Raw genomic sequence first — 23,374 nt, 5'->3', positions numbered from 1 at the left:
TGAAATTCACAGATACTGGAGAGGGGGGTTAAAGTAAACTTAAACTGGCAACACTCTACTAAGACATGAAATGTGAGTTGCCCATACAAGAGCACTGTGAGATTTTGAAAACTGTTTTTATTTCAAGCACTCTGGATGGCCAGGATTCAGTAACAGAAAACAGAGGCATTCAGATTTCTCACTCAATAAATAGAAGTAGGAAGACAGTATTAATCCTTGACTGACAGGTTCCTGAAATCAAACTAACTTGTTTGCTGCCACTGGTACAACACAGAGGTCTTCAGCTGTGGTTATGGTGGGTATGAACTCCTTTCCTCCTCCCCTTTCTTTACATTTTGTATAATGTTCTGCTGGTAGGAGAGCAGGACATTTCCAACCAAGGAACACACACACATACACATGAGAGATGCATTCAAACAGTGCAGCCAGAAAATTTCACCAGTGGTACAACATTAATTTAGAAATACATACATTGTTAATGTAGATGCAGTGTTTAAGTAGAAAGTGGAGACACATCGGCAAATGCGACCATGGTGGAGCTTCAGCACGAGTTCAGTCAAGTCCTGGCTCCTTAGCTGATGTATAAACACATGCCAGAAAAGGTGAGGAAGAGGAGATGAAAAAACAAATGGAGAAATATTATTGGATCTGCTAGCCACACAAGTGGGAAATATTATTTCTGACAAGTAGACACAACCAAGTTTCCTGCTTCTCAATCTTTTCTCACACTTGTATTGTTACGTGAGGTGACAGTTGTCTTTTCTGTCACTCCCTCTCCCTACAAGGAAGTGTCCAGCCTTGTGCATGACTCATAATTGAGAGATTGCTTTTTATAATTAATTATAATTTGTCTATCTCTACATACATAAATATTTCCAACACCACTAACAGAAACATCAAATCACTGGTTACCAGTGCTAGTTATACATTTCTCAGTCTACCACAAACCATACACACCCTTCCTCCAGCATGTTTGAATCAGTTCTACAGTGAAATGTTCTTGTTTCTGTTGTCCCAAATTCCCAAATGAGTCTTGCTGAGGAGAAGCATAAAGCCTGGTTTCAGGAGAAAAGGAGGGAATTTGTGCACCCCCGGATGACTGAATAGGAATGACGATGAAAGTTTTTACTATTTGAGGTTGGAAAGGGGCTGGGTGCAATTATGACTGAGGGTGAAAGCAGAAGTAGGCTAAGACAAGTAACAAGCACCATTCCCTGCAGGTGAGCATCACTGCCTACTTCTGTGACAGTATCCTGGATACAAGTGAATTAAATACCACAGCCTGAAGCTCACACCCCATAGTGACAGATGCCTCTGGTCTCCACTCTCAATCTCCACACTTGAGGATGTACTGAGAAAGTATAAATCCCAAATGGCTTCGGGAAATGATCTTTTGCCATACACAAAGTTTTCTCAATTTTGATCATTATTACATGGACAGAGAGGCTGATATAGGGGGGCAGTGTTGGGGGGAGGTGGCCAAAGATGTACACCAAAAACTCTACAGTGGTTTCTTTCTTCCAGGTAATGCCTCACATTTAAAATCCTTGGTGGCCAACGGAAGTCCATCCATGGTGGAATCAAAGCGAGAAGTTTCTGAAATAAAAAAAAGAAGAGGGTCTGCTGAAGTTCCACAACAGCACAGGTGGCAAAAAGACTTAACAGATAATCCAGCCCTCAGACTGAGAAGAATCTGTCTGATGTTTTTTAAAGTTTCTGATAGTCAGCTGTTGGTAATTTCTTTAAAAAGTTAGAATGGAGAAGAAGCAGACAATGGAAAGCAAAGGGAAAAAAAATGCAAGGAGAGTGGAAAAGGAAGATAAGAACTTGGATGTCAAAACTAGAGGCAGTAAGGACCTTACCACCTCAAAGCTGAAAACCACTGTGGATTCTTTTTCTCTACATGTAATAAACCCTATATAATGAACAGCTGTTCAACCAATACCACCATAGTACAGCTACATCTCAATTTTTTTGTTACAATGTGAATTGTTTCCCCCTGTTACACGTACTCACGACCTCACTGGCTTTCATGTTATAGAGTTCGTTTGAGGCACAACTCAATTGTTGCTCTTTCCTGAAAGCTCCAGAAACACTGCTGTGGGCAGCTCTTATTTCACCAAGTAATTAGACTCTGCTTTTTTTTTTTTTTGAGCCACATTTTCCTGATAAGCACTGTAAAAGGCAGGTGATATTTTCTGGTCACAATTCTGTGCACTTTTTCATGCTTCATTTTGTTTAATATTAGTAGTTAAATGTCAAAGGACAGATAAAACTTTTGTATCAAAGTTGCAACTGGCAGAGGTTTGACCATGGGATGAGATTTTCTGTGGCAATACTGGAAGACTGCTTTAGTCTGACTTGTATCCTTCAGGTTCATTTTTTTCATTTTAGCCAAAAACGAGTCCTGCCTGTCCCAGCTATACGCTCCTGCTTTTTTACCCATGTCTTGCTGATCTCATGAGCTCTAGGACAATTTGTTTCAGTTCCATAGCCCAGACCAAAAACTTTTTGGATGTCTTCGTGCATTAGATGTTGGAGCTGAACACTCAGAAGCATCAGAGCCAGCAAAGGGAAGTGCCAGGAATAGCACAGCCAGGGAAAGGAAGAGTGATAACACAGGGTATCAAGAGATTTGTCTCATCAAAACCACACCCTTCAGGGGTGTTGTGGAAGAAGTATTCCTGCTGTACTTCAAAAAGAAACATGCAGCTTCTGCTTTGCAGTAGTCCTGCAAATAAATGCTTGAACAGACACATTTGTATTGCACTGGCATCCGTGAGCCCTGGTCTAAGGAGAACTTCAAGGCACCAAAATAATGCTGTTTTCACATAGATGTTCATTCACATGATCTCAACATTTCTCAAACTGGGAACTCTTGCTTAATCTGCAGAGCAAATACTGATGTGCTGCCAATGCTGCAGTAAGGAGCTCTCACAAAAACTTGAGATTAACCCTGTGTTTTCACAGAGAAACACTGCTCACCCTCCCATTGGAATAAAAACACCCTTACACAACATGAATACAGACACGTGCTCATCTGGCTAACAGATTAAGTTGCAATTGGCCAGTAATGCTCAGTTCGCTTTCCAATCTAAAGGGACCAAAGTGATCATATTAGCTCTCCCTTGATTCCCTAGGATTTTAAAATCTTTTGGTAGGAATGTCTCAATTTTCCTAGCTTTTTATTTCCCCTCTGACATTTGAAGGAATGAAATCCATTTCAACATTTACAGTTGTTCACTTGAGCAGTTTCACAACCACTCTGGGACATCATTCTTGGCAAGTCTGCTTTAATCAGCAACCAGAGGGGAATTATTTTGTGGTGAGGCATGACAACCTTATCCCTCAAAGCCAGGGGCACCATCGATCAGGAAAACTCACCTGTCTCTTCCAATGCCTGCATGCAGTCATTGTGGAAGCACTGGAATACTCATGTGGGGTCTGCATTACCCAGTATCCTGGGCCTGACAGTGAGCATGAGCAGACTGAAAACCCTAAGACATGCTTCTTCCTTTCCACATACTTTCCTTGGTTTAATTCTTTTAACAACCTACATTTGCAAGAGCTTAAAAGAGTCCTCCTCCTGAAGGTTTGGTTGCAGAATACATGGCCACTGATATCAGAGATGACCGCACATCCTCTCCTCCTATCTGCAGCAGCACAACCTCATCTGCTCCCTTGCTCCAGACTTAGCATTGAGCTGGACCTTACAGCAGCTTATCTAAATTCTTCAGTCCAGCAGAAAAGTATTCATTTGTTTGCTGTGGGGTTAGTGAGTTAAGTGATAGCCTTCGTGTCACCCAGCAAGTGCTGGAGCTGCTATCTGGAGCAGGGCTGGGAGGAAGGGCACTTCACACTTCGGGCAGCAGTTACCCATTGCATCAGCCCTGTCTGAGATGGCAGATCCCAACTCCATAGCAGCCTAAACCCACCTGACCTCTAGTGTCTCATCCTCTCCCTCCAAAAGCCTTCAGGACTTTCCCTGACTCACTTCAGATGCTGAACTAAAACAAAGCAAAACAAAAACCTCCCAACATAAAGCTCCAACCTTATTACCCCATTCTAGCATAGATCTCAATGACCAAGCCCTGCAGAGACACTGGCAACACTGATGGGGCAGTGGCAGTGTGTGCATTTCTTTCGTGGCAAAGTCTGCATTGCTCTCATTCTGTATTCCATAGAACTAACACAAGCTGACATGTGTAGAGAGTTAGACTGCAACACAACATAACAAACTGGAGTTTTCTGGCAGCAGGCAGTGGCTGGGTCACAAACACACAGGGCTCTGGGTCATTTCTGCTGTGCTCAATGACAAGCAGGAGAGGAAGAGTGAAACAAGTTTGGAAGTAGCAGAGCAGACAGACAAAGGGAGTAAATCTGACGAGAAAAAACCAGTTTGTTGGATTCAGCAGCCAGATAAAGGTACAGATAATAAAGCAGGATAATCTGCTAGCATGTGTCTTTCCTTTCTTAAAGCACAAAAGGAAAAATAGAAAGTTTTGTAGAAAACTTTAGAAAACTTTGTAGAAAATAGAGAAAAGTTTCACAATTTTCTCCCAGGAATATAACAAAGCTCTTCATGTCTGTTTCTTTAGCATAAACATTTAATCAATAACCTGGACATTTCTGGATAATAGCTTAGGATACAAACCCACACAGACATCCAGTCAGGACCATAAGCCAAAATCCTGCCTCCAGAGTGTTCGTATTTGCAATATTATAAGTAAGTAGCTTCTAAAATTTGGTAGCAGGTGTAGGCTTAAGTATTTTGTGAAAATATTTTTTATCTGCTTATCCAATATTGTAGTATTTGATTATAAAGACAAAAATACTGCTACTAGATGTTCTTGATGTAATTAATGATCTGTGCTGAGAGCACCCTGTGAGACAATTGCTCTCTGGGCCATGTGGTGCATAGAAATCTCCCTCATTTTCCTACATTGGTAGCTGGTACCAGCCAATCAGCCTGCAATGTCATTTTTGTCATCAATGACATATAATCAAATCAAACCCCATCCAAGAGGTTTTAATTCCAACCCAAACTATTCAATTACTTCCCCTCTGACATGAACATCCACTGTGAAAATTTCCACGTTTGTAACAGTTCCAACACTGTGCACATCCACCTCCTTGACTCCTGCTCCAGCCATCGACTGGAGACATGATCAGGTCAGGCACAGGGCACCAGGTGACAAAGACCCCCTGACCAGATCCCATGTGGATGATATTCTAGCAGTCCTATGATATCTGGATGGGAACAATTTAAGCCTCAGGATATGGAATCTTTTTCTGGCTCAGTTTGCTTGTGGTGCAAGTTATTCTATTTCTACATAACCCAGTTTATTTGTTTAAAAACTACAGATTAAGCCATTTTCCATTTTGGAAAGAACAACTAACAGCAAATGATAGAGAAGTTAAGCTATCATTTTCCTGCTGGGGCCCATAATCCTTCCTTCTTATCTCAATCTTCCCAGGATATCTCTCATAAACAAACCAAAGAAACTTTGCCAACTTACTAAAGGGTTCAAAAATTGTCACGAGACAAGCAAGAACATGATAGCACACTTTGTCACACCAAATGAAAACATTATTGAAAACTTAACACTTCAATATATGGAGTCTTATTGCGACCTCCTGCTACTGTTTCTCCACTGAAAAGTAGAACTGCCACTTTCTCATAACTTGGTGAAATACTGGTTTATTACTCAGGGAGTTCTTTTCATAATTAGACCCTTAATGGAGCCAGCATTACTCTCCATGCTGAAAAGACAAGGAAAGTAAGACGGTGATGACTCACAACAGATTGCCACAGCAACCAAAATGGGAAATAAATTCCAGCTCTGCTACATCCTACGCTGCTGCTTTCACTTCACCATGCATGTTTTAGATTTTGGAGGAAAAAATAAAATCATATGGCTTTAATAACAAAATACTGCCTTCTCTTTTCCCCGTCTAGGCTTGAAAGAAACAAAATCCAAACAACCTTCAACTCTAATTCAATTAAAACCCAAGTAAATTAGGGGTCCTTAAAAAATAAAATAGACAATATTCTTAAAAGATATTTGGTCAAATATAATTAAAGAGTGAAACATTCACAAGTTGACTGATTACCTGTTTGTTCATACAGCATTTAAGACAGTGAGTCATGACTGATGAAATGCAGCACCCAGAGAGCCAGTGCAGGTTATGATGTTCTCCTCTGTCACATCCTGACACCGCTCCATGTCTGATAGTGTTTCAGAAGAGTCTTGATTCTCTTGGTGATTTTGTTTTAGATCTTCAAGACTAATAATATCATCTAAAAAATAAGAAATTACAAACTGCAGCCAAACACACCTGAATCACCTTACATGGTCTGTCATTTCTCTGTTGTGTCAGGATAGAGTATTTCTAGAACAAGCTTTTATTTTATCAGAATCCTCTTAATTTTTGCCTCCTAAATGACCTATAAAATAAACAAATTTTTTCAGTTTTGTCTGTCATAGGGGGTGGGGAGTGAGAGACAACACCCATGTGTGTGTCCATTCCCACTCTTATGCTGCCTCTCCAAATGCAGCCTTTCTTCTGAAATAGAGAAACTTCTATTTTAGACAGCAAATTCTACCAGCTTTCAGGGAACTACTGTTGTGTATTTTTAAACTTGCTACAGAATCTGTGAAATTGAACTGCATTACAATGGAAATCATGGAAATGAGCAACTTTATCCCATAACCTCCACAGTGCAGGAATTAATGAGTGCAGAAGTCCAGAGCTGGACTGGACTTTTACTGCTCAGGTGTGTGACCTAAAGTGCAGTTTGACAGTGGCTGAACATGAGCCAGCTGTGCCCAGGTGGCCAAGAAGGCCAGTGGCATCCTGGCCTGGATCAGCAATGGTGTGGCCAGCAGAACCAGGGCAGGGATTGTCCCCCTGTACTCAGCACTGGTGAGGCCACACCTCAAGTTCTGGGTTCAGTTTTGGGCCCCTCACTATGAAAAGACACTGGAGGGCTGAAGCATATCCAGAGAAGGGCAAGGGGGCTGGGGAAGGGTCTGGAGCACAAGTCCTCTGAGGAGCAGCTGAGGGAGCTGGGGGTGTTCAGCCTGGAGAAAAGGGGCTCGGGGGAGACATTATTGCTCCCTACAACTGCCTGAAAGAAGGCTGTAGTCAGGTGGGGGTCGGTCTCTTTTCCCAGGTAACAAATGACAGGACAAGAGGAAAGGGCCTCAAGTTGCACTGAGGAGGTTTAGATTGGATATTAGGAAAAGCATGGCTGGGCATTGGAACAGGCTGCCTAGGAAACACTGAAATCATCATCTCCAAAAGTGTTCAAAAAGCAGGTAGAGGTGGCACTGAGGGACATGGTTTAGTGGTGGACTTGGGCAGTGCTGGGTTAATGGCTGGACTCAATGATCTTATAGGTCTTTTCCAACCTGCATAATTCCATTATTCTATTATTTTGCTGCCAGCTTTTTGTGATAATGAAGTTTAATTACCTTGAAGATACTCAACCTTTCAGGGCAGTCAAGTCTTAAGAAAGACTGTGATGCTAAACACCATTTTGATCTAGAATGGATAAACTTGAGCAAATTACTGCAAGTTCCATGTGGGAGATTTTATAAGGCAATTTTAGCACTTACATAAGGAAAAGTGAAGTGATGATAGCAACCATAACTATGGACCATGGACACAATCTATGGCTACACAAATTCATTTATCACATCATTGTGCTTTTGCACAAAGAGGAGTGTCATCACCTATTGGTAATGAAACACCCTTTGATAAAAAGAATTTTATACAGTTTTTGTATCACAGAATACACTTACCAGTCAAGCCATCTCCATTCTGCAATCCATTTGTTTTCTGTTTTTCCTAAAATAGATAACAATAGTCCAGCAAAAAGAAAGTGTGTGACAAGATATGTTACTTTGGGAAGAACAAAGTCCATGTTCTATTTTATAATTACTAGTTCATTGTAATAAGGATTTTCCTGATTTCCACTACTAGACAAGGAAAAAAAAAATTGTAAGGTAACACTTTCCAGCTAGACAAAGACAATTATTTGCCCACAGTCACACAGAATAACTTCTCTGCTGCAGCTCTAGCAGAGATGATGGAGGATGAGATTTGCTCAGATGATGAGAGTAAACTACAAGAAGGAAAACATCTGAATGATGGTAGTTTGTACTTAATGAACTTAATGTACTTAACGACTTAGGTAAGGTCAAGACACAGTATCAAAGTTTTTTCACCCTTTTTGAACTACTTTGCACACACTTCTGGAGTTGATCTTTCAAAATCTGAATCCTACAATGCCAATGAGCTGGTTTTAGAAATATTCAGAGGAGGACAGACAACATCTGTCTCCTTATTGTGGATATTAAAGCAAATTTACTAACAAAAAGCTGAAGAATTCCGCTTTGCACCTGAAATATTGGAAAGCCTTCCAAAATCCCCTACAATTCATACCTCCACAGAGGTCTTCCACAGTAAATAGATCATCTTTGAAACTTTCCAGTCAAGGGGAACTATATAATCATCTGGCAACAAGGATTCTGCAGAAGAAAATATTTTTTGCAGTTAAGTGTTCAGATCTCTCCACAGCCAAAATATAGAATCTAACGCCAGTGTGCAAGAGGGGAAAGAGAGGGAAGGAGATTTGGGTTTGGTTTCTTTATTTAGACAAAGGCTTTTCTACCATACTTTCATTTCCCCCACATACTCCCCTAAAAATAAGCACACACAAGAAAAACAAAGTTTTCAGCTAATAAATTAAAAGAAATGGAACTTAAATAAGAACCTTTAAATTTTAAAATGCTTAATTATAAGAATTTGTGCACTAATTATCAGTAGAGAAGTTGCTTCCTAAAATGTTTGAGCTCTAACACTGTTTAAGAAGCTGAAAAGAAGTTCTTTATAGGAAAACTGTCTGAAATATATTCTACACTTATATGACAATCATACAAGCAAGACAGGCAATTAATTTTTTCATTTATAAATAACTACAGACATTTATTTACCAAAAATTTCCCCTCCAAAATAATTTCAAAAGGTTGCTGCAATTCCCAGTGTTGTAAAATAATACCACTCAAACATGTGCATCAATAAATAGTTGCCTGTCAATATACTGTATGCTACAAAAAAAGTAGGATAATTTTTGGAATTGTAGGATAATAATAAAAAAGGAGAACATGGCCATCCAGGCACAATTCTGATGGGAAAACACCAGCAGTCAGCAATCACAAGCTGGCACAGCTTCAGAGAGATATGAGGGTGGGTTTGTATTTCTTAAAGGTTATTTCCAAAGGAAACTCACCTAAACCCCAGAGAATGTCACCTGTTACTGACTCAGAGAAGAAGGACATTTGGTTCACTAAACCTGAGTGTTTCTTAATGCCTGGTTGTTCTTTTTCTTCCTTGGAAGATGCCTGTTTTCAAGTTATGGCCAACTCCCTTTAAGATTATGAAGTTTAAGATCACAAATACAAAGATTCACCAAGTTTGGAGAAGAAAAATGTTTTATATGTAATAGTGGAGGACATCAACAGTACTTCCTTGCTTAGTTTTAGCTCTATATGGCAAGTTCTTTAGTGTGTGGTGACAGATTTAGGTAAAGTAATGCTTCGTATGATTTGCATCACTGTTCTGGCAGGTGGCATTGCCTCAACTTTTAAAAAACAACAAAGAATCCCTGAACTCAGTTTGAGCAGATAAACAGACATAAGCTGTTGTCTGTTAGATTAAAAATCTCATATGAAAATTCATGCTTAACTTTAAATTCTACTGAAACAAACAAACATAAAGGTGTATTGAAAAGCTGGTCCATGTTTTTTAATCCTGTTTGTTGGCGAAATGAGAGTAGCAGTTTCCCCACTAAATTTGGACCCAAGAAGCTGAAAAGCACAGGGAATATGGCTCTTTCAGCAGGTGTTCTAGGGTGACTTCCAAGCAAAACTTTGTCGTTGTCACTGGTTACAGCTCTCTGGGATTACATTAGCCTGCAGTATACTGAGAAATGATGGTTGGCACACTCAATTCCTCTGAGGATTGGTCATCTTTTACCTGCTAACTTAAAATTATTAAACTGAAAGTACAAAAGTAAGACATCTGGAGCTCTGGAAGGCAAGTATACAACACTGGGACACTTATTAATCAGGCACATATAAAAGGAAGATATTCACTATTAGAAAACATCTTATAAGTCTGATATTCAATTTCAAACTAAATTAGATTTTTGGAAAGATTTTCAACAGCATCTAAGCCACATAAGAGTGTATGAAAACTTCACTAAAAAAAAAAAAAAAAAAAAAAAAAAAAAAAAAAAGAATGTTACTATCTGGAATATGAAACAAAATATGCAGCCTTTATATAAGAGCACACATTTTGTACCACATTTTCATTTAGTTCCATAATTATCACAGTAAAGTCTTACCCAGTAGGATGTTTTAAAACATCATTTAGTCCTGTAATCAACACAGCAAAGTCTTACTAGGATATATTGAAATGTCAGAAAGTGTTTCATGTTTGGATTTAAACTTAATCAATTTTTGTTACTAAAAAGACTCCAAATACAAGGCCAACCCAAAAGTTCCTTTGACAGAAACTGAGGATTTAGGTAAAAACTAAAAACTATAACCAAAACAGCAGTGATTTGTTTCAACAGCACTGATATTTAATAACTGCAATAAAAAATAATTAATTTTTAACCATAGTATTTTCATTTGGTTTTTTGGTTTGGAGGGAGTTGTGAGGATGCCTCTTTGGTTTTTGTTTGTGGTTTTGAGGGGGTTGTGGGTTTTTTTATTTTATATAGGAGTAGTAAGAAAAGCATTATACCCAGTGGAAGACCTGGAGAACCAAAGAGCTGCACAAGTTGAAAAGCAAATCTTAATGATAGGGGAAGTCCCAGAAAACTGCATTTCATATCTGCATCTTGATAATCTTCAAGTTGTGATGCCTTTGCTGGCTCAGAGTCATCAGCTCCATTTGCATTTTCACTGCAGCTTGCCAATTTATTACAATCTTCTAGATATTCAGAAACAACTTTAACAGAAGACAAAATATCTGGTTGACCATTTGTAACCTCTGAAGAAGTGTGTTCACCCTCGTCCTCTTTTTTATTAACTACCTGTTGGGGCTGAAGAGTTGTAACTTGCTCCTCCTTTGTTTTGGAATCTACACAAACCCTGAAGGTGCTTTCTGATGTAGGAGAACATTGTCCTGAATGAATGGAAGAAATATTATGTAACAGAGCATCTGCATCTGGAAAGGGTAAGGAATATTCCTGCAATACATGGTCCTGTTCATGTGCTTCTCCACAGTTCTTGCTTAGAAAGTGTTTTTGCCTCACTTCCAAAACATTATTTTGGGAAATATCTTCTTTTGCTGGGACATCCTTCCCTCCCTCTGTATGGCCAAAGATCTGTCTTGGTAGGTTAAACTTTGGTGCTAAGTTGACAATTCTCCTGTATCTCCTCCTCTTCAATGTAATTGGTGTAGCTTCATTTATTGGCACATTTACTTCACTTGAACCTTCTGTGAAGATAGCCCTGGCTTCCACTAGGGAATCAAAGTGCACTTCACCAGTTGGAGATGCAGACAGACCATTGCTTATTACATTGCCAACTTCCTCAGTTTCTGTTTCATGATGGTTTTCCTGTACCAATCCCTCGTGTGACTGACAGCAGTTTAGCTCTGCTGAACTGTTCATGTGAGTCTGTTCAGGTGTCCTCACTTTTTGAGATCTCTGTTCACTTACAAATTTATCTTCAGAGCAAGGAGAGAGAGAATCTTGATAACTGAAGTCCATCTGCAACTCCTCAGTAGATAAATTAATTGGAAAAAAAGTACAGGTATTGGAGCTACTGTCTCCTGTTTTTAATGGACATTTACCCTCTGTGTTATCAGGCATGTTATTAATTACATTTGAATTGTAACACTGAGAGATTTCTTTTTCTTCACTGTTTAAACTTACCGGCTTGGCTTCCAGGTCAGGTTCACATGTAATTTGACATGATCCCAGTTTGTTTTCTGTGCTTAACAATGACACATCATAGTCCTCAGAAATGCCTTCTGTTTCTTGGATGGAATTTTTATCATTGCTTATTGTTAGGAAACTGCAGAGATTGCCTTGGTGCCTTTGTTTTGCTTCCTCATCATCTAATGCATTTTTGGTTAGGTTTTCAGTACAAAAAGGTTTTACATCTCTTAAAAGTAAACTGTCACTTTCTACAGGCAATTCATTTTTCCATGCACTATTTGACATCACTGAGACCTCAGCCACAGTGACCAGAAAATTCCCTCTTGAAACCCCTGCAGCTTCTTTTAGGCTTTCATTACCACTCGTAGGCTGCTCTTCAGAAACTGTTACTGGATCTTCTGGGCCTTTGCTGAATGTACAAAATGATTTTTTGTTTTCCTCTTCCAAGTCATCCTCTTCGCTTTCTGATCCATCATGGTCATCTGGAATTGGATAATGAGCTACTCCACATAACATTTTTTTCGTAATTTCTGTACAATTACTTTTCATTGTTTTGTTTCTTTTTCTCTTTTTCTTCTGCTTTGCTTTTGTTAACAGGTATCCAGGGTTCTTGCTTAAAATTGCCTCCCTATGTGAAAACAAAGAAGATCAAATGTAAAACCCCAAACAAATAAAAAAACCAAACCCCCACTAAATTAGAGCAATAATGTATTCATGAGGATCAATTTGAAGAATAGATACTTTCTGTTATTTTGATAATCAAACAGACTATCTGCTTTTTTCAATAGATAAGATCTCAGATAACACTTTCTATTGATTAAACAAATGCTTAATCAAGACAATTCAGGACAATCCTGAACATTTAAATCTGTTTAAGTAAACCCAGCTGCCATCTCAATAACTTTGCTTTACAAAAAGTATCACAAATCATTGTTAGACCAAACATTATGTTTCTGGATGTCTCTCTAGCATGATGTTTTAATAATATATCCTGAAGAGCTGATGCTATTCTGAAATTTCATTAAATGCCATGTGGAGCAGAAAGGTACTAAGTAGAGGACAATGTAATCAAGATCAAATACTTAAATTCAAAAATACTAACCAAAATCCAAATAATGTAAAGTTACAGTGACTACAGCAATTCTGATGTTTACTGTTCAGTATATTGAGTGCTGACTCACATATTTGGAAGAAATATTTCCTACTTTATAACCAACAAAATAATACACTGTGGAAAAATTAAGATGCTGTAGGAAAAATAACATGTTTATTTACAGTTAATTTTGTAGCTCTTTTCAGAATGCCTTATTTATTTTGTCTGAATTTCTCATCAAATTTAACAGAAAGCAGCCCTGACTTCTCTAAAATCTTGACATTGGCCCATCAGCCAGCTAATCCTGAAATGAAAACTTGTAAGAAAAACCCAGTCCAGAATTACATCCAGGAACCTCACATCCCCCTTTACAATTCTTCAGAGAGATGAGATTTTCAGAGCTAAGTTTGGTTGATAAACCTTTGTACCAAAGACCTGTTCCTTTTCTGTAATTCTTCACTTTTCTGAAACTCTTTGTTTGGGATGGTACTTCACACAACACACTAAGGCAAAGCTGCAGCTAGAATTATGGGATAAAATGAGTTGATTTTGGGGAATGTGTATGTAAAATTACCTGCTTTTTCTGTATTCTGAAATCCTTGAGAGAAACAATACAAAACAAACCATAACAGGATGACTGCCAATGTAGAGGGAAAGCTGATCACTAGGAGGCAGCCTGGGAACTAATGGGAATCCTATGGGAATCTATCCCTACCCTTCATTCATTCTTAAATTTATTCACTATTAGTCTCTTACAAGTTCTTCCTTAATTTGAACTCTACAAAGCAAATCCTCCTAATTCTCTGAGTGCAAAGGACAGCAGCAGCCTTCTCAGCATAGCAATGAAGTTTGACGACTGAAACAGGATTCAAAAGTCTTGATGCCTTGATATTGCTGCAAAGGGTACTACAGATCTCCATAGTGATCTTGTCAGAAAGCATATGAAATTTCCTTCCCTATAATGGCATCCAGATAAGAAATCCTACCAAGAAATGGGATTTCCTTCAAACGCTGGCATTTAAGTCCAAATGGTGCTTTTCTCCAAGTTATGAAAACTGACTTCTCCTTCTCCACATATGTGTATTTTCAATACAGTACCCTATGGTTTAAGTGGGAATGTCCACACCACTGATGACTGAAATCAGCCAAGATAAATTCCATGTTGAATTCTATCCACAATACACTCCCATAGTCAGCAATGTGCCTCCTATCTCTCCAGAAAAAGAGACATAGGATGCCAAAGTTTTAAGACTGAATAGATCTTATTTGTCTTTTGAAATAAATGACATCAAAGTTAAGTCATTTCAATAGCAGCTGGAGAGATTACTTTCCTACATATACCCCACATATGCAGAAATTATATATGAATCCAAGATTATTACTTAAATCTTGACATTAGTTTCTTCTTTGGTGAAGAAAAATCATTGAAAGTGGTTTTAGACAAGGAAATTCTCTGGAGTTTTCAGATTCATATACCCCCTTTCCAGTGAAATAGAAAATAATGTTCCAATTTTAACTGTTTTTAGTGTTGTGGGTCTGCACACTTTTTTTAGTCTCCTTGCTACTAATTCTGAATCAGGAAGGAAAATCACACTGGATGGGATTCACTTTAGAATGCAAGAACAGAAAAAACACATCCACCAAATAATGGGAAAAGAATCCCCTGGATGATCCAGAAAAACTAATAGCTATTACTGCATTGAAATTGTTGCATGTCAAAATAATAACAAATGCATGTGTTGATCCAGGATGATGATTTAGCATACCTGGATATGACCATGAAAAGTTCATCATAAATACAACTATGTAATTTCTGTGCTTTGGAAATATGGAGGTTTTATAACAGCTCAAGGAAATTAGGTTTCTAAAGATTTTAATTTCCTAAAGAAAGGACTAAAGCAAAGGAAACTGATGAACTATTAAGTGTAGAATAATAAAATGTATTATTCTTCATGGTTCCAGGTAACTTTTATTTTTCAATTGATTCTAAGAAAATATTACTCCAAGGAAACACTCTAATGCACTGTGATGGCAGAGCTAAAATTTCCTGCTTGGGGTATAACCCCATGTCATGTTAAAGCTTCTGCATTCAATTAAGTAAATTGTCTACTAGTTTTCATAAGATTGATCTTCTTTCCTCCTCTTTTAGTGTACCTAAAGCCTTTTGAGAGTTTCTCTTACTGTGAAACCATATGGCACACAACCACTGAGAAAATGGAAAAATCAGCATGGAGACAGACTTCTCTTCTTTACAGGGATATTTGCTAGTGAGCTGTTGTTAAACCCATACAACACATGCAAAAGGGAAAAGAAAAAAAGGTGCTGTTTCAGCTGGTATTTAAATTTTGCTACATATTATGCATTTAGAAACCTGGTTAGTAATAAAAAGACCTGAAGAAATATAATGGTATTTTTGTTGAAATAGGAATTCCCCTTCTGTAATACTTTTAAATTTCTCATCCTACTCTTTAGATAGTAATAAAAGCTTTCTGTCATAACTGTTACTTGTGACTTTAAGATTGTCTCAAAGTAGCACTGACTAGCTTGGTTGAGAGTCAGTGCTCAGACAACACTTTTAGCTGGAGAAACAAATGCACCTTCACTGAAGCAGAACACACTAACTAATTAATCTAAAGCAATTAGTCACATTTTGCTGAAAATGGAAAAGCCAAAAGAGTTACTTATTTGCAGTTGTACAGACTTCAGCTCCAGCATGCATCTAAGCTGATGTCTGCTTGATATAGAAAAATGCCTGCAGTCACTGCTGTAATGAAATATAGGATAGAATCATAGAGCCATTTAGGCTGGAGAAGATCTCTGAGATCATTGAGTCCAACCATTAACTCAGCACTGCCAAGTCCATCACTAAACCATGCCCCCAAGTTCCACTTTTACATGTCTATTAAATACCCCCAGGGATGGTGACTCCACCACTCCCCTGGGCAAACTGTTCCAATGCCTGACCACTAGTAAAGAAATGTTTCCTAATCATAAGGAACGACGGAGGAACAGATAAATTTAAAATCCAATTCTATATGACATTTAGTACATGGTCTTTCAGAAATGTATGCCATCATTAATCTCCAAAGTCTCTGGACTGTGTTTTCAACATAAAAATTACAGCAGAGCAGCTCTCCTAAGATGGCATTTACTGGGATACACTTCACTTGCCCCATCTGCTAAGTCCAAGTACATTCTTGTATTCCTTGTGACCTCATTTTGCTTCAGAAAGAATTAAAATTTGAAGTTATAATTGTGGAATAAAAAAAAAAAAACCACCAAGGTACCAGCCTTTTTGTTTATATATCTTCCCTTTAACACTGAATGAGTGATAAAGACCTAGTTCTGCAAAACCAAAAGGAAAATTGGGTTATATTATCAGGTGATAAAGCACCTGGAAAAAACCCCAAAACTTGCCAGCATTACTGGGCTTCCCGAAAGTTGAAATTTCATTAGAGCGTTCAGCTTAGCACTTTGCTGCTGAAGAAACAGTCTTTGTTACCCTTTCCTACTTTGCTCCAGATGTTGCCCTTGCACTTCCACTACAGTCTTTTGCTGGCTCTACCACTCTCCTTGTGGGTGGATTCACCTGCCTGACCTTGCATCAAAAGAAAAGAAATACATACTTTGTTGCTATGCTCATTTAAATCTCAAAGCAAGAAATAAAAACAATGTCTAGCTAAGACAAAGAAGTGGTTGGTGGGAACAAGTGAGTACCTTCAGCAGCAATATGTCAGGTTGCCTCACTGCAAGGGAATTCACCACAAATTATTTGTAAGAAATGTTTATACATTACAGCACTAGAAATTAATTCTCTCTGCCCCAAATCAATAAAGATTCTACTAACTGAATTAAATCTGAAGTGACTCAGTATTTATTATTCTTTTGTCTCTCAACAGCATTGCCACTCGTGGTGAGATTTAAGTACCTTTATAAAATAATCTATCACAATGCTCAAAGAGCTGGTCCAATCTTTAAATTTTCTATGGGAGTGATGTATATACAGTTCTGTGCAATGTATAATCAGACTGCTGCCCTGTTATAGTCCAGACAAAAAGGACCTTGATCTAGAGAGTACACAGAGAATAGCATACAATTGGTCTGATTAAATCATGCCTTTAGAAACCGTTCATTTAATCAAATACATGGCAAAGTGCAAGCACTTTATTTTCCAAGATTAAAAACCCAAACAACCCTACCACCAAACCTCACAAATTCCTGAGGAAACAGCAATTCAGTTTCAAATGACAGTCCATTCATTCCATAAAATTTCAGGTGTGGTGACTTTACTGATCTTTGTCCTGTCTGGTTCATGAAAGATATTACAAATATCTTATGATTAAAATGTATGATTTTGGCTCCTTAGTCATAGAATATGCTGATCAAGATTAAAGAAATCAATTCTGAACACACTGTTTGACACATATGTTTATGTGTACTGAATATATTTGTGCCTAATATGAAACATCTAGTTTCTGAACAAGTGAAAAAAAAAGCTGCTTTAATCTCCTCTAGATACCATAAATATCTCACCTGACATAATTCAAAACTGAGAAGAGAAACAAAACAACTCCCCCAGCAGCAGATGGACTGATTGATGCCAAGAGATGGAGAAGAGGTGCCATTTTTTCTTTGACTGACTTTTTCAGCACTATTAAGTATGACTTGGTGTTAAAAAGCAGGTTAAGGCAAAGAAAAGGACAACATGAAACACTCCAAGTGATCTAATTACATCTTAAGGGGATGTACTTACAATACAGAGAAAAAACCCTGCAGTTTCATCATCAGCCTTTCCCCCATAAAGGCTGAGAGGATCAGTTTTAAGTTCTGGCAACATTTAGTCCTTTGAAGAGAACATGATGGACACCAATGCCAATGTTATGCACTGCAAGTACAGTACCAATCATCTTGTCATGCACTCTAAAGTTACTGCTCAGATAAATAAATATTTTAACCAGAAAATAAAAAGACCCACATACTGTGATACATCATCCTAGCACCTGAGCACAGATGACAGACATCATAACAGGATGTAAAGATAAGCAAGTACAACAAAAGGGATTTTAAAGTAAAAATGAGATTTACAGGGGGAAGTGTTGACCTTTTTTACCAATGCACATTCACATCAAAATCAAATGTAAAATGAAATTTGAGATGAGACAGGCAGAATCAAGTTGAAGAAAAATATGGGTGGGAGACTAAGGAAGCAACAGGGGCACAATGAGAGCAGAATTAAATATTTGGAGGTAAGTATAATAAACTATTTCCTGTTAGGAACTTCCAATGAAAGATGACAGATTTTAGCTGTATTTAAAATAACTTCAATTAACAAAATTATAGCAAAGACCTAACTATCCACCAAAGCACAGACAGTAAATGTGGAACAAAAGCATGAGTTTTAGAAACACAAGAAGTTACTGCAAACTTTGGGAAGAAAAAAAGTATTAAGACAAATATACTGTATGACAAAATACTACTTTTAACAGAACAAGTAAAAAAATCAAAAAGACAGCTTAGGGAGTGAGGTACTATATGCTCAGCTTTTAAATCAGCAAGCATTTGGAGTGAGGCATTTAAAAAGTTAAAAGAATAAGGTGTAGGTCTCCACACAAGTTAGTAACGAAGGGAAGAAAAGGGAAGGAGGAAATGGATCCTGAGTTATGAAGACAACTGCAACAACAAACACACGACTCAGATGAGAAAAAAGCAGTTCAAGAATAAACAAAAAGGAGGGGGGGGGAAGTTACAACAGTAAAAGCAAACAGTATCAGCAAATATTAAGTAACCAGCCTCTAACCTAGATTACAGCAACATGAAAATTCAAATACTGGTAACTGTAGACAGTGTTGCTATTCAGAACATCTGCTCCACTTGCTCTCATTCTGTGCACCTCAAATGCTCTATGAAATACTGAGAACTATAGAGAATTCAGATAAAATGCACATTCCGTGAATCTTATTACAAATCTCCACATTTCGTCATCCTAGCATCCAAATTTTACTTACTATTTCCTCAGACTATACTTTGGTATTCACTCTTTTCTCAAGTATCTTTCACCGATGGGCTAAAATACACAAAAGACATGATGCATTACCCCTTAAAGATGATTACTTTTTACAAAACAGCCCTATTGTATTATTCCTAGAGTGTTGGAGATGAATAGATGCAGAAAACTGCAATTAAGTGAGCATCGATAGAAATCTGTCTTTGGACAAAAAATTAAAAGTTACTTTAGATAAGCACTAATATATGCTATTATTTTCTAGTTCCGGAAGGACAATACAAATGGACACAGAGAGAAAAGGGGAGCAGCTAAAGGTGTTGTCAGGAACCTGTGAGCAACTCTGCCAACACGTCTATGAAACATAACCAGAATAAAGGGAGCAGCGAGTTCTGCAGCTAGTTAAAGCCTGAAACTTAGTATCCACCTGAGAGTAAGAAGAGTGTCACAAGCTGACATCCTGCTGCTCCTGAGGCCAGGCAGCACTTCCATTAGCGATTGGAAACTGCTCTGATAGGTAAGGGCTAACTCTTCTGATATTCTGGACTCTGCTCTCACTCCATCACTTATAGTGAGCAGAATGACTTCTGTCAGAAAGGGCCTCTGGAGATCACAAGGTCCAACCTCAACTCAAAGCAGTATCATCACCTCATTGCTCAGTGCCTTGCTCATGTAAGTTTTGAATATTCCAAGGATGAGCTTACATAAGCCACTATCCAGCACAAATTCCCCATATTGCAACCTCCACCCATTGCTTCTCATCTAAGAGGACCTAGACCTAGGACCAAGAAAGGAACCTAAGTATTAATTGTTAAAACAAAAAACTCAGTTTAGACTGCAGGAACAAAGTAGTAATAAAATGAAACACATTGTTCTGCCATCCACATATTACATAAAAACAATTCCATTTATAATCCTGTATATAACGAATTTTTGTTGCACTGCCATAAGCACAATCTCCATAAAGTGAAGAATAATGCTAAATACTCACAGAGTATTTAGCACATGTAACAAATGGCTGCAAAGAGCCACAAATGCGGTTCAGACATACAGACCTGACCTGCTTCAGGCAGACCATTCCCTGTCTATACTTTTGTTGTCAAGGTCCCTGTAAAGCACTGCATCCATTTTACAGGCTATCAGGAAAAATGCTAAATGGGGGAAAGTAATACAGTCAATCCACTCCTAAGCCAGGTTCATGAGGCTTCAGAAACTATTAACGGTTAAGAACAAGATGTGGGATAAGCTGTTTAGTAACTTCTCATTGACTATTATAATCTCAGACTTAGGGCTGATGAATAAGGAAAAAAAAATATTATAAGTATCATGAATAACATAACAATCACCCAGGACTATGGGCCTATGACTAAGACTGATTTGTACACTATACAATACATCCCTTAGAAATAAGCAAATGTTTACTCAGTAAGCTAAGGCAGCACTTCTTAGTCTATTAGCAATTTAGAAAGAGGTTAAACAATGTCCACAACAGAATTCAAAACAAAAGCCTTTTTAAAATCAGTAGTTAGGAAACATGCAACTACATGCTCCACAAGAAAAGTTAAATTGGATTAACACACTAACACACCCCCTTGCCCCCCCCGCAAAAAAAAAAAAAAAAAAAAAAAAAAAAAAAAAAGTCACCAAAAAGACTGCAAGCACAACTGATTTGTCTGGTTTTGGTTTTCATGGCTATAATATATTCTGGCTTGGCACAACATGATATTGTTGCAAGAACACTATAAATCAGTAAGATACACATGACATGGTCAAGGACTGCCTGCGTACCAGAGAAATGAAGAAGCAGCATTATCAGCTAAAAGGCTAAAAGGAAACTTCAAAGACCAATTCCAGACAAAATACTTCAATGCTTTTATTATCCTTGATCTAGAATTACACTGACAGTCTGCCTCAAGCAAAACCCACTATTTGCAGCTTCTCCATTACTACATAAATTAAGACAAGTTTGAGATGATCAGATCTTGACAAACTGTTACTTTTTTCCAAAATAAGACCAATTATGTTTTCGCACATTTTTCTGTGAACTCAAAATAAGCAAATTTACAGCTAATTTCAACCAATTAGCCTATAAAAAGAGAAAAAAAAAAAAAAAAACCCACAGCAAATGTATTGATGTACAAGATTTTTACCTAGGATATTAATAGAGAGCTTTAATCTCTGCTCTTGCTTTTATTTCAGAGTGACAAGAACATAAACTTTAAAATTAGACAAGCATCACTCTAGAAACACTGAAGGAAAACATTTTACATATGATCCACATGAAACATCTGATCACTTAAAAAGAGGGCTTACTTTCAATTTCATTTCAATACAATCTTTTTAATGCTTTTTACAGGGAATTGAAATACATGTGTCTGTCTGAAGTCTCAATGTATACCTGTCACCTCATCTCCATGATGTACCAGCACTGAGCAAAAACATTTCCTCCAGAAAACGACTGCTAGGAGAAAGCAGCAGTTAAAACATGTCACACATGAATGTGAGAATTCTTCTAATTCACTGAGAATGAAACTTACTGTCTAGCTGAAAGAAAATACCAACAGTCTAAATTACTACAGGGTAGACACACAAAACAATTAAATATAAATGTTATGGGTACTATCTCAGCTAGAGAAAGCCTTGTTTTCAGTTATCTATTAACAGAGAAACAACCATCTCTGCAAAAGGTTTCAAGAGACAGATGACAAGAGACAAAACCTTTGCCTTTTTCTGAAACACAAAAAGCTTAAAAAATTATGCATCATGGCAAACTAGATTAAAATTAACCTCAAGAGGATATGGCTACAAGAACAGAAGACAGGATTCCTCACAGGAGATCATTTAACATCACATGTTAAACATTAGCAGTGTTACACCAGGTTACCATGGTTTAGACCCAGCTGTTAACACAGCCCCACAGAGCCCCTCACTCAACTCTCTCCTGGTGGAAGGAAGGAGAGCATCAGAAGGGTAAAAGTGAGAAAACTTGTGGTTTGATATGAAGATAGTTTTACAGGTAAATCAAGAGCTGCACACACAAGCAAAACAAAACAAGGAATTCATTCACCACTTCCCACATGCAGGCAGGTGTTCAGCCATCTCCCAGGAAAGCCAGGCTCCATCACATGGAGCTGTTACTTCAGAAGACAATCACCACCATTCTGAACCCTTTCACTCTTTCTTCCTCCGCCAGCTTTATATACAGGGTGTGATGCCACAAGTTCTGGGATCTCCCTTTGGTCAGCTGGGGTCAGCTGGCCCAGCTGTGTCCCCTCCCTACTCCCTGTGAGCAGTAGAAAGGCCTTGATGCTGTGTAAGCACTGCTCAGTAGTAACAAAAACACCCCTGTGTTATCAATGATGTTTCTAGGGCAAATCTAAAACACAGTCCCAAAACAGCTATTCTGAAGACAACTAACTTTATCCCACCCAAAACCAGAACACAGGTTTTTCAGGGTTTGGTCTTGGGGCGATGATTTTTTTCTGCTGCTTTCTCCTTGTCCACACGAAATTAAGAAAACTAAATCACCCAAAGAATGCCAATGGAAACTTTTGATAATTTGGGAAGTAAACCAATAAACCATCAGCAGGTTAGATGGAGCAGTAAAACTAGAAACACTTTTCCCAATACAGCTGATGCAAACTGCTCTGCTTTGCTATATGAACCAATTAGGTATTATTGTATTAAGCACCATTTATGTATGTTCTACAAATTCATTTTCATTTAAATTTCATGCTTAGAAATGTTAAGTCTTAAATTTACTTACCCAACATCCTATTAGCTTCAAGTATGCAGGAAAAACTTAGGATTTGTATTTATTATGTTATGGTTCTATGCATTAGTTATTTTTTTTTAAAAAACCCAACCTGACATTATTATTTCATGAAATATTAACTAGCAATTTATTTAAAAAGTGAACAATGGGAAACCTTTGTTCTAGGTACATTATCATTAACAAAAGTACTGTATGGAAAATACAGACAGTAAGAATTTTCAGATCCCCTGTCTAGCTGAGCAGCAAGTTCTAACATTTCTTGCACACACATTTTGACCAAATAACTAATTTTCCTTGGTTTCGAGGGCATGAGAAATTCAGTTTCTGCAACACATATTTCACATAATTCATTATCTATAAATTGTGTAGTGTAAGATCAGCTTCTGAGATATATGTCTGTCTGTGATCCATGACTGTCATATCCTTAAAAAATATGATTACACCATGAAACAGAGAAGTGTTAGACTGACAGTAATTCTAGTGGGTTTTCACCTACCATGTCACTGTACTTACCTTAGAATACAGCTGTACAGGTGAAGCAAT

At 37.9% G+C, this 23,374-nt stretch overlaps 1 protein-coding gene across 3 annotated transcripts; it reads right to left on the bottom strand.

The window, feature by feature from the left end:
• Positions 1-121: 121 nt before the first annotated feature.
• Positions 122-23,282, bottom strand: LOC310923989 (uncharacterized protein). Of its 3 annotated transcripts, none has more exons than XM_083884962.1 (6): positions 22,124-23,282; positions 10,819-12,590; positions 8,452-8,537; positions 7,809-7,854; positions 6,115-6,301; positions 122-1,596 (listed from the first exon to the last, which is right to left on the bottom strand). In XM_083884962.1, exons 1-5 carry the CDS (start codon positions 22,153-22,155, stop codon positions 6,147-6,149), a joined length of 2,091 nt encoding a protein of 696 aa, XP_083741088.1. In that variant the 5' UTR covers positions 22,156-23,282; the 3' UTR covers positions 122-1,596; positions 6,115-6,146. The 3 variants fall into 3 exon arrangements, with proteins under 3 accessions (XP_083741088.1, XP_083741089.1, XP_083741090.1); XM_083884963.1 differs by having other exon boundaries at positions 10,819-12,586; positions 22,127-23,282; XM_083884964.1 differs by having other exon boundaries at positions 22,134-23,282.
• Between the last annotated feature and the right edge of the window lie 92 nt (positions 23,283-23,374).

The sequence above is a fragment of the Zosterops lateralis genome, assembly GCF_965231275.1.
Source record: "Zosterops lateralis genome assembly, chromosome: 2".
In the NCBI taxonomy this organism is placed as follows: domain Eukaryota; kingdom Metazoa; phylum Chordata; class Aves; order Passeriformes; family Zosteropidae; genus Zosterops; species Zosterops lateralis.
Note: the sequence above shows the minus strand (reverse complement) of the source record. Positions and strands in the feature narration are given on the sequence as shown.